At 40.3% G+C, this 12007-nt stretch overlaps 1 protein-coding gene across 4 annotated transcripts in view; it reads right to left on the bottom strand.

Annotated features, from left to right (window-relative positions):
• Nucleotides 1-3630: 3630 nt before the first annotated feature.
• The window catches only part of LOC103544027 (G elongation factor mitochondrial 1), a 44671-nt gene continuing 36294 nt past the window's right edge, over nt 3631-12007 (bottom strand). For 3 of the 4 annotated variants that reach the window (XM_070606872.1, XM_070606871.1, XM_070606870.1), the window contains exons 12-15: nt 11157-11301; nt 6024-6184; nt 5197-5250; nt 3631-5046 (exon numbers count right to left, since the gene is read on the bottom strand). In XM_070606872.1, coding sequence (XP_070462973.1) covers nt 4915-5046; nt 5197-5250; nt 6024-6184; nt 11157-11301 — 492 coding nt within the window. In that variant the 3' untranslated portion in view covers nt 3631-4914. The remainder of the gene's footprint in view (nt 5047-5196; nt 5251-6023; nt 6185-11156; nt 11302-12007) is intronic. The other variant, XR_011536440.1, reaches the window with a different exon arrangement.

The following is a 12007-nucleotide window of genomic DNA, read 5'->3' as shown; positions in this document are numbered from 1 at the left end:
ACAAATAAAAATATGGAGTGTCTCCCAGATAAAGCCACTGTCTGCAAACATGCGTTACATGGAACAGTGCTGTAACTGAAAGCATATCAGATATTTACAGTTTTCATTTATAGGGAAAACTTGCACCTACTGTTGGCCTCAGTAATTCATAAAAGCACACACAGTATGCACCGTAATCAAATTCGGTGGAGTGTCTCCCTAAGGCAGAAAGAATTGATCCAGGAAATGTGGCCATAATTTGCCTTTCAAAATTCTTATCATTTAATGGAACAGTTCTATCAGTGACGCAAGGTTCCTTGGCCGGTAATTGGTTAGTAAGCATCAGCCTTAAAATATACCAAAATATTACTTTTAAGTCTACAAGGAAATTGTAAAAGTTTATACTAAAGGAAAATTTGAAAGACATGGACTCATACAAAATAAAAATAACATGGATGATAGTTACTTTTTAGCAGATCTAGCTTATGTGTTTTTCTATTTAAAACGCCAACCTTTGCACTCCTCTTCCCAGCACCTACCTGATTGACAGGGCCGAGTATTCTGCAGCACTGGAAACTGTCTGATGTGGGCGAACATCAGACCTCCCACCTATGTGATAACGCAGAGAAAAGATCTTTTCTAAAATACTGAACAAGCTACAAAGATTAAATCATGCCAAAATGAAGTGATGATAAACTCCTCTAAGTGAAGTTCCCTAAACAGTCGTCACGGAAACTGCCAAGAGCACCATACCAGCAGATTCGCCGTCCTGTGCCCGCCAGGCAGTCTTTCAGTGTCACGTTAAGGCCTAGAAGGAGCTTCCAGCTTTCTGGAGTCTTAGCTTTCTCAAAGTCCTCATCCTCAGACAGGCGTTCTTCGTTAGTGAGCTGAGGCTCGCCAAGATCAGGCAGGGCTCTAAGGAAACCCTTTAACAGATTGGTTTTACATAATAGACGGAGTAAGGGGAATTCTACACATACAGACAAAGCACAATTACCCAGCTGACACTTACAAACCCCACAAAAGTTAAACCAATTAAAAATTTCTCAACATCCTCATTAGAACATCTTTTTTAGCACAAACTCTAAAACTGCTGACTTGATTTCACTAATACTGATTGTGCTAGCCAACAGCAAAGACAAATTACTTCATCTGCCTTGACATAAAATGAAAAATCTAAATTCCCTAAGCCCTCTTTTCATTGAGTCTAAATTCTGCTGAATCACTCTAAGCCAATGACGGTTACATACAGCATCACATTCATTTTCCTAACCTCTTTAGAACTTTCATAATTTTAAGACATAAAAAATAATACCAGGATTTCATCTGCATTGTTTGATTCTACTCATAGTTTCACTCTTCCATTCTGAATTATGACTTGTTAGAAGTTAAAGAAGTTCTTTTGAAAGTCAGTTGGAAGTTTCTGTGTTTGCCGTTGAATGACAGCCCTTCATGACGTACGAGTTTATTACCCAGTTCCTCCCAGCTGACAACATCCTGTAACCTGTTCTGACCTTTCCCAGCTTTCCCAGCGCTCCAATAACCTAGTATGCTGCCCGGCGCTTAGCTGACTGGATAAATGAATGACTGCTCACAACACACTGTCCGTGAACACGAGAAACTATTCTGACGATGAGTCCAGTGTCATCTGGAGACTTTGGGCAGCAATTAAAGCTCTAATTCACGCAGTTACGGTTTTAGCAATGCAAACAGCTGCCTCTACAAGGGGATATATTCTTACGTGTCACAATTTACACCTACTGGTGGCTGCCTAGTTTCGTTGGCATCAATTTTAAGACTAATCCAGATTTCAAAAACATTAAAATATGAAAAATCCTAAAAGTTCAGAATTGATTAAACTTTAGTGATTTTACAACTAAACAATGTAAGAGTGAGCAAGGAGAGGAATAACAGAAAATTGACTGTCTTTCTGTAAAGGTAAACCTATCAAACTAAGAACCAACCGCCCAAACTCTAACATCACACACAAGAGTAATACTTATTAATATAATTAAGTATAATTGGCAATAACTTAATAATATAAAAGAGCTTCCATTTCCTGTCCTGGAGGTGCAGGCAATGCTGCAGTGGTCTTTAAGCACACCTGTATAGTAGAACCCCGTGGAAAACTTTCGACCCCATTTGGAGTCAGAGTAGCTAGGGCTGGCCGGCGTGTTTCTGGGCCAAGGGCCCCAGGTGGTTAAATGCGGCGGGGGGCAATCAGCACAGTCCTGCCCACTGCTGCCACATTCTCCAGCACAAGTGACAACTACCCTTCTTTAAATTAGCCACCAATTTCTCTTCACAACAATAGTATTTTAAAAAGTCCTCATTTACGAATCCTCGTTAACTTCTTCCTCGCTCCAGACTTCGGCTAGTACGAGGTCTTCACCAGGTGGAAGCAGACTCGAGAGTCAGCAGGAGGCGGCTGTCCTGGAGCCACCGTCTGCGATCTGTTCTAGTTACTCCCACCAGCTGGGCGTGTCGTTGCCCGTGTGACGCTGGCATTGGATTAGCTATCTAGACTCTTTTCTGACACTTTCTTTTTTTTTAAAGATTGGCACCTGAGCTAACATCTGTCGCCAATCTTCTTTTTCTTCTTCTTCTTTCCCCCCAAAGCCCCCCAGTACATAGCTGTATATTCTAGCTGTAGGTCCTTCTGGTTGTGCTGTGTGGGACACCGCCTCAGCATGGCTTGATGAGCAGTGCCATGTCCACGCCCAGGATCCAAACTGGCAAACCCTGGGCCGCCGAAGTGGAGCACATGAACTCAACCACTTGGCCACGGGGCTGGCCCCTCTGACGCTATATCTTGATAGCCAGAATGTTCCGCAAGTAAAAGACACATCCAAATTTATCCATCTTAGTTCCAGCATTTCTGACTGTTGAATAGCCAGAGGAACTGTGCTAAATTCTATGAAGGTTATTTCCTCGTCAGGAACAATATTCAGAGTCATTGCGAATAGCATGAGATGCTGACGAAATGCCAAAGCCACATTTTTCAGGCTTGATGCTATTATAGCAAGACACATTCATGGGAAAAAGACACTTGGTTTGATGAATAACTAAATTATCAATTTCAAAACTTAACGAGCTGTGTGGTCTTGGACAAGTTATTTACCTTCTCTGTGCTTCTGCTTCCTCTATTACAAAAGGGACATCATAATAGTACCTACTTTCATAAGGTTGTGAAAACTAAATTAGATAATGTGTTTAAAGCATGGTCAGCCCTCCATATACGAGGGTTCCACATCTGCGGATCCAACCAACCATGGACGGAAAGGCCTATGATGGTTGTGTCTGTACTGAACGTGTACAGACTTTTTTCTTTGTCATTATTCCCTAAACAATACAGTATAACTACTATTTACATAGTTTTTACATTGTATTAGGTATTATACGTAATCTAAAGATGACTTAAATTGTATGGGGGGATATGTTTAGTTTATATGCAAATACTGCACCATTTTATACAAGGGACTTGAGCATCCTTTGGGTATCAGAAGGGGTCATGGAACCAATCCCTGTGGATACGAAGGACAGCTGTATTTAGCAAATGCCTTGAAAACATGTCTTCAACACTTTTTAAAAATCTTTCTTCCTAGAAGGCTTAAGTCATAAAGCCAAATCTATAAGTCAAGAAAAACAAAGGAATTTAAAAGTTATTTTATTTCTATTGTCCACAAGAGAAAGGACTAGGATGTTATCTATCACATCAGATGATTTTTTTGGATGAAGCAATTCGGAACAGCATGGTAAAAGTACCTGGGAAAGTCCACCTCATTCTAGGAAAAAAAGCTTAACATTTGTTCTTTCACACTCTCCATGAATACAATATATGATAAATTCCAACAGACTCAAATTCAACTAGAATTTACTACGTGAATGAAACTGACTGGTCAGCAACTCTTTAAACTCTATTTTCTTTTTAGAGCCGCAGAGACATTCAGAAGAACAGAGACAAGAAGAGCATGCGCAAGGGGCTGTTCTTCGTTTCACAGGTCTGCAAGGAAGGCAGTTATAAATTTGGACAAGTCACAAATTGAAGCAGTTGGTTATATATAAAACAGCTAGAAATTTAGCTAGCATTTTACTATCCCAATGAAGAATCTGAAAAACATCCTCCATTAAGAACACATGGAATCCACTCGAACAAAAAAGGCTGCTCATTAAAAGATGACACTCCAGGGCCAGCCCGGTGACCTAGCGGTTAAGTCTGGTGGCTCCACTCTGGTGGCCTGGGTTCAGTTCCCGGGTGCAGACCTACATCACTTGTCAGCAGCCATGCTGTGGTGGCAATCCACATACAAAATAGAGGAAGACTGGCATGGATGCTAGCTCAGGGCAAATCTTCCTCAGCACAAAAAAAAAAAAGGACACTCCAAGAAGCATCATGATTTATGCAATTCACTTTCAAGTATTCAGCAAAACAATAATTAAAAAAAATTTTTAAATAAAGAGATAGGTAGGCAAATGATAGACAAACAGATAAAGCAAATATGACAAAACAAATTACTATCTGATAAACAAATTGTTAACAGGATTGTTCGTTGTTGAGTCTAGATAGAAGATACATGCTGTTATTTATACTGTTTGTTTCAGCTTTTCTATATGTTGAAAATTCTTATGATAAAAATTTTGGAATGGAAGTTTACATATATTCTAAGCTCAGAAGTATAACTGAAATTAGTCTCTTCTCCCCTTAGATAAATATTAAATATATTTCAGTAATAATCATATTTTATGAGGTTTTTCAATGAACCATAAAACCAATCGAGTTGAGATATACATAGAATTATCTTTGAATATAATAGAAGCTCCTAAACAAAACAGGAAGGGCTTCTAAAATTTATTTCAGCTTGAATCCATTCCGCTGGAATCCGTTAAAGTATCTAAACCTTGCAGATTCAGTTTGTCAACTTAAAGTGAGAAAGGTTAGTTCTTGGCTTTTCCTTTTTTTACAGGAAGTTGACCTGTAGCTTCCAAATACTTATTAACGAGGCCTTCTTGTGTGGACGGTGAACACGGCTGATATCTGCAGTACTCCATTGTGTATTCTCCCTTTCCCTAGGAGTGTAAAAAAAAAGGAGAGATTTTCTTTCTTTCTTTTTTTTTTAACAACTATCAAAGTCATGCAAAGAGAAGATTTCATAAATTTGATCATTTTGTAGGGTGGTCTCTTGAAGGGCAAGAAGTAAAGTTTAAATGCTTGCTTACCTCTGTGCATGACCTAAGTTCAGTGGAATAACCAAACATATCATTTAGAGGGACCTGAAAACAAGCAGTGACATTTCAGCATTGCTTATGGAAGAATATTTGAGAAAAACACAGAAAAGCCTTAGCCACTTAATTCCTTTAGACTCACATTTCTACTAAGTACTCTGGCTTAAAAGAATTAACAGCCAAAGAGAAACATTTTTGTTTTACTGAAAGTAGAGACCTTATCTGAAAATAATTTCATTTGACAGTCACAAGTGGAAAGCAGATCTTTGAGTTTCAGAGTGGCCGCCACCGACAGCCTTCCCTCATCCCCACCCACTCTCTGGCTGCAGCTCAGGCATTCAGAAGTGTTTCTTCTGTGAAAACGTTAATACAACCTTCCTTTGGACACTTCAGTGATACGCTGATAGCTGTATCTTCTAGGAGGCTTTCTATAATGTGATAAACCCTTGCTCCCAAGATTTAAGTCAAGCAAGGTACATTTTAGCAAAGCAATGAAATATTTCCCAATAAATGAGAAAGAACATAATAAAGCAGTTATGCAAATAAAGCTATAACGAGAAAGAAAGGTTAACTATAAATCTAAGAAAATGACATATTCACAAAAGGCCTCAATGAAATGAATCTTATTTTTAGCTTTTGCACTTAAGAGTTGTTCTAACAGCAAATTACAGAAATTGCCACACATACATGAGACACAAATCCAACACTCAAACAGCCAGGGCAATGTGTCGACTTGCTCTACAATCTCCAAAAACTAAAGCTAACTCTGATTCCCTCTTGTGGTTAATAAGAGCAAGATTGTCAGTGAGAACAGTACTTACGTCTGCATATAACGTGAAATAGTCCTCAATTCCATCTTGTCCGGTGATTACCCCATGGCGCCGGTTAATTCCTGCAATCACCGATCCCTGAAATTCATTTGGGGCTATAACCTCCACAGACATAATAGGCTCAAGGACACATAACGTTGCATTTGCCAAGGCTGGATTTTAAAAAAATAAATAAATTAGTTTATTCATCTTTAAACAAACTGGGACTCTTTTCTATCTAGATCCACAAAAGGGAGCTGGATGCTGCTCTCCCAAGGTCTGCACACCAACGATGAGGTTACAATTTCTGATGCGCCTCAGTTCCTAGCAGCAGGAACAGTTACTCTTCCAAATGCAAGTTCCAATAAGATAACACTTCATTCTAGTAAGAGTACTTCCATTACCATATTTTTATCCTTAAAATCATTAAGCTGCAGAGAATAATATGAAAGGGGTCTTAAAACAACATTCGATCAAGTCCTTTACCATCTAAATTATTGAGCTGAGGGTAACTTATTCTCTCCTGAAAACCTTCAGGAGAAAAGACACAAACTGTTAAATCTTTGACCAGGGCAAACCCATCTTTTCTTGTTGGTTCCTGGCAGACAGTTATTTTGAACTGTAAGACAACAACTTTTTATCATGGGCGGGAGTGGGGCTGAGGGCACCGTCATATACTTGGAGATGATAATCAAGTCATGCCTGAGATCGGTCTTTCCTTGTCTACACTGAACAATTTCAACACCGGATAGAGAATTAGAAAACCAACTTTCTAGTTTCTGCTCTGCCTCTAACAAGTTATATGCCTTTTGGAAAAACACCATCTGTTCAATCTCAAGTTTCCTCACCTACAAAACAAAGACATTGTGTCTAATAAACCAAATAGCAATCATTCTTGTATATTCTTAAAGTACTTCTAATGACACTATTAGCTTAAGTATAATTATCAGAACAGCCATTTAACATATTTGCATTCCTTTGAAATATTTTCTAATTCAAATCGTATCCTAGCTCAGACCTACCTGTGACCAATTAGTCCTAATTAGTGAATTTTGTTCCAAAAAGAGGAATAACTGAACTTTGCAGGCTCCTAAGCTTCATGAGCTGCGCCCTGCAGAACCTGCGCATTCCTCTAAAGCAGCACACTGACAACCCTAGACTCTAGCTACAGCTCTCCTGCTTGGAACTTCTTGGGTTATCACAAGGGCAGGGCTTCCTGGGCTCTAACGAACGCAATTAATATAGACGAAGGCAGCCAGAGAGGGGGACGCCAGCAGACACACGCAGATCTAGTTGTCCATTGTCCAGTCTTCTCAGCAGGTCAGCCATCTAGGAGAGCTGGACTGCGAAGGGGTCAGATTTAAAGCGAAGGCAGGCGCCAAGGGCACAGTGCCCGTCACCTAACTGTGGAGGAGCCTGTTCAGTTCTCAGTCTCATGCTCCCTCACCCTGCTCCCTTCCTTCTTAAATCCACCTCCTCACTCACTTCCCAAGACTGCCCTTATCCATGCTTTCCACTAACCCCATTCCAGGTGACAAAGCCCAGAGCTAATTCACCCTGCTGTTTTTCAACAGTCACACGGCAGCCAAGTCCTAAAAACAATTTTCCCTCAAGCAGATCCACGTGGTCTGTAGCTTCGTAAGATAGGAAGTAAAAATACCAACATCATCACAGGACCTTTTGAGCCTAAAGTGGTGGGTAGAGGTGGTAATGCTTCTGTTTCAGCCCAGCAGGAAGAACGTTGCTAACACCAGGCCAGGCGCTGAAGAGGCTGTGTGAGGAGGTGGTCAAGGGCGAGGACTCCGGTCTAGGGTTTAACTCTCAGCCCCACCACTAACTAGCGTATAACCACGGGCCATTCAATTAACTGCTCTGAGTCCCAATTTTCTCAACTGTAAGGTCACTGTGAAGACAAAATATGATCATTCACGTACTCAGCATAATACAGAGCACATAACTGATCAATAAATGTTATTATGACCCCTCTGAGACATAAGGTCAGGGAATGTGTGGCAAGGCACAGTGCTAGGTCAAAGGTAATATGAAGGGAAGAGGGATTAGCATCCATTATGCCCAAATAGGTATGTGCAAGTGTTTTCAAGTACATTCTCATTTAATATTGTGGAATTAGTGTCTCTAAGCAGCCGGGGGGAAGTTCCAATGACTTCCCGATTTCCACACAGTAAGCATGGAGTAGAGCCAGGATACAAACTCAAAGCCCATCATGCAATGGGGCAAGCGATGGCAAACGGGGCACTGTCGAGTTACATGAGCTAACCATGCCTCTGGGTAGGCCTTTAGTAGAGTGGCTTACAGGTCCAACGTTTCTGGGGAGACCAAGCATAGTGCTCTTTCTAAAAACTGGCCAGAGAAAATGACGGCAACAGTCACATCCCTAAGGTGAAACATGACCAGAAAGAACATTCAATTTCACATTTCAGTTTTAGCTACATCACTGATTAATCTCAGGCACAAAGTTTAAATCGTGACTGAAAATAGTTCCAGTTTTCATCTTTTTAATGAAAAATACATGAGAATTTGGACTATTTTCCCTCCAACTCTGACAATAGAAAATAGTTGATAAGTTATAAGCTATTGTGCTACTAAGCTCATTTATTAACATTTTCACCCTAAAACTCTGATATGGCATTCAAGGGAGGTATATGCATGAAAAGCTGATTTTCTTACTGAGCTTGGCAAAAACTTCCTTTCACCTCTTTACTCTTTAGTCTTTCAGTCATGGAGAAATAAGAATCAGATGAAGAAACAGCAAAGTAATTCATTTTTCATGCTAGCACCCTGCTTATTTGTACTGTTTATCTGGCAAAACAACCCAACACTTCTCAATTCAATTATCATCTGGTGCTTTTCCTTTGCACACCTGCCAGGCAACTAACCATACTTAATAATATTTGTACACTTAAATAATTAAAAATTAAATGGTACATATTCACCTGTTTAGTTAATATTCACAGATATACAGACTTTTTTCATGGATATGTGTGTGTATATTATGGGCGTATACATCCATATTTGTTTACATTTCATCTAAGAGCAATTAAAAACGATGAGGCTCATTGTTAACTGATAACTACACCAATTATCTCACTTTACATAACTTTTATCTCCAAGAAAGATATCTATTTCCAGTCAAGAACCACTAGGGAACAATTGGCGATTTCTAATTTGTTTTAACTGTAGTTTTTAAAAAAAGTATCACAACGTATATACATTTATCAAATCACCACATTGTATGCTTTAAATATCTTATAATTTTATTTGTCAATTATACCTCCACAAAGCTGAAAAAAGGAATATGAAGTGATTACAACTAATTTGTCAGTTTAGATTTATTAAAGTGTTAAACACCTAGAGGGCAAGAGGCAGGTGTTTTAATCTGAATTATGCCTAACAAAGTCTTATGTTCTTTGTGATTTTATTTCCCCTTTTTCTATTAACACAGTCTTCAGACTGTGACAAGATTTCCAGATCAGAGATTCCCAATGCAGCTTTAACAGACAGCTCACATGAAGGAGATGGAGCAGTCCCTCCGCTCTCACAACTGAGAAACTAGAACACAGATCACTGCGGCTCCCATCACTGTAAGTGAGGCAGCTCACATGAAGGAGATGGAGCAGTCCCTCTCCTCTCACAACTGAGAAACTAGAACACAGATCACTGCGGCTCCCATCACTGTAAGTGAGGCAGCTCACATGAAGGAGATGGAGTAGCCCCTCCCCTCTCACAACTGAGAAACTAGAACACAGATCACTGCGGCTCCCATCACTGTAAGTGAGACAGCTCACATGAAGGAGATGGAGCAGCCCCTCTCCTCTCACAACTGAGAAACTAACACAGGTCACTGCGGCTCCCATCACTGTAAGTGAGGCAGGTAAGGAAAATAAGGAACTAGCAACCTGCCCAAGGAATGAGAAACATCCTCCAACCACTGCCCCACATCTGATCGCAGATGCAAACAGACCAAAAACAACGTCAAGTCCAAAACTCACACAGAATCAATAAAATCCTGATTTACAGAATGCTTAGGAAATGTATTACGATTTACCTAATTTTCTACTGTCCATTTTGACCCTCTTGGACAGAAATATTTCTGAAATGTTTTGAATCATCATATCCTTCCCCTGTGTAGAGACACTTCTGGGCATCCTAACGAATCACCATGTAACGGGCGTGGAAGAGACGACAGAGAGGGACCTTTCTGGCTTCGGGACACAACTCGGAAGTTCCTTTGTTAAAAAGCCTGATGTCAAACTGCTGTGTTGTCATTTGCTTTCCTCTCTTAAAAGCAATAAATCAGATGTATTTGCAGTTACTTAGGGTTCTGGTTCATCAGGGTTTTAATACACATATTACTCTGTGTGAAAAAGGTTGACAATTTTAGCAGTTTGGCAAGAGGTCTGCACTGGGAATAGGGTTTACTGAATTCTTTCAAAATACTGTGCCATTCTCAAAATGCCTAAAAGCCTATAATGTCATACATGAAAAAATTACAAATTTATGGATTTCCTGACATCTGAGTAAGTCACCAAAAATAGCACTACTGTAGTTAATGTTTCTTTAAAATTTTCTCAGAATTCTGAGCATTTCTATCTTCTCTATTAAAAATAGAACTGACAGATTATCCATTAATTTAAACATACGAAAAACATCAGATAATTTAGGAGAGAACAAAGTAGGCTTTTAATTTTGCAAGAAAGAGAAGACAGTAATCTATCCTCACTGTGATTCTATAAATACATTTATATATTTTTAAAGATTTTATTTTTCCTCTTTCTCCCCAAAGCCTCCCGGTACATAGTTGTATATTTTTAGTTGTGGGTCCTTCTAGTTGTGGCATGTGGGATGCCCCCTCAGCATGGCCTGACAAGCAGTGCCATGTCCGCGCCCAGGATCCGAACCAGCGAAACCCTGGGCCGCCGAAGCAGAGCGCGAGAACTCAACCACTCGGCCATGGGGCCGGCCCCTGATTCTATAAATATTTGCCCAGGGCCTTCCACGTTCCCTGGTGTGCTGCCTAGTGTTCTCGGGGGAGAAGACCAAAACACAGCGCTGCCTTCTGAGGCTCTGATGGTCCACCAGGGGAAACAGATACAGTGATGCGGCAGGAGCCAGGACACAGAGTACCTTGTCTAAGCGCGCCTTCTCCTGCACGGATGAAAGAGATTTCATTGGAATCAACCATGTGATGTGCTCCATCTTGCAGGACAAATCGGAGCCCAGAGAGCTTGTGACCAGAAAGAGGGCCCTTCTCGCAGGCATCCAAAAACCCCTGTTAATGAATGAACACAACTTCTGGAGTAAGTGGATTTCACTTGTAGATGAATTACCAAGAAGCTCCTCTCCCCCATTTTAGTATTCACAAGTTTAACATTTTTTTTTTTTAAATATATTTCTTTTTTTTTTTTTTTTAAAGATTTTATTTTTTCCTTTTTCTCCCCAAAGCCCCCCGGTACATAGTTGTGTATTCTTCGCTGTGGGTTCTTCTAGTTGTGGCATGTGGGACGCTGCCTCAGCGTGGTCTGATGAGCAGTGCCATGTCCGCGCCCAGGATTCGAACTAATGAAACACTGGGCCACCTGCAGCGGAGCACGTGAACTTAACCACTCGGCCACGGGGCCAGCCCCACAAGTTTAACATTTTTATGAATGCTATATTTCACTCCTCAAGAAAGGAACTTAAGAAAGTTGAACAGCTTTACTGTTTAAGTTTTATCATTGTGGCACTGAGATGAGCAATCCCTTGGAAAAGCATATTACTTAAAGTGTGAGCTGGTCTGGAAGTGATGCTGGAAGTGCTAATAACCGCTTTCTCATAATCTCATCTTCAGGACTTCCTTAACTCTCATAACCCATTACAGAGACAGCATGATCTTAATTTTACAAGGAGGAAACAGAGGAAAGGCAGATCTAAGGAACACCCTAAAAGCAAACCTCCAACAAAATTGGCGTTTACTCAACAGCTGTGTCTTGAGCTCC

This window comes from Equus przewalskii, unplaced genomic scaffold (genome assembly GCF_037783145.1).
Source record: "Equus przewalskii isolate Varuska unplaced genomic scaffold, EquPr2 contig_R1840, whole genome shotgun sequence".
Classification (NCBI taxonomy): Eukaryota; Metazoa; Chordata; class Mammalia; order Perissodactyla; family Equidae; genus Equus; species Equus przewalskii.
The sequence above is the reverse complement of the archived record's forward strand: the minus strand, read 5'-3'. Positions and strand labels throughout refer to the sequence as shown.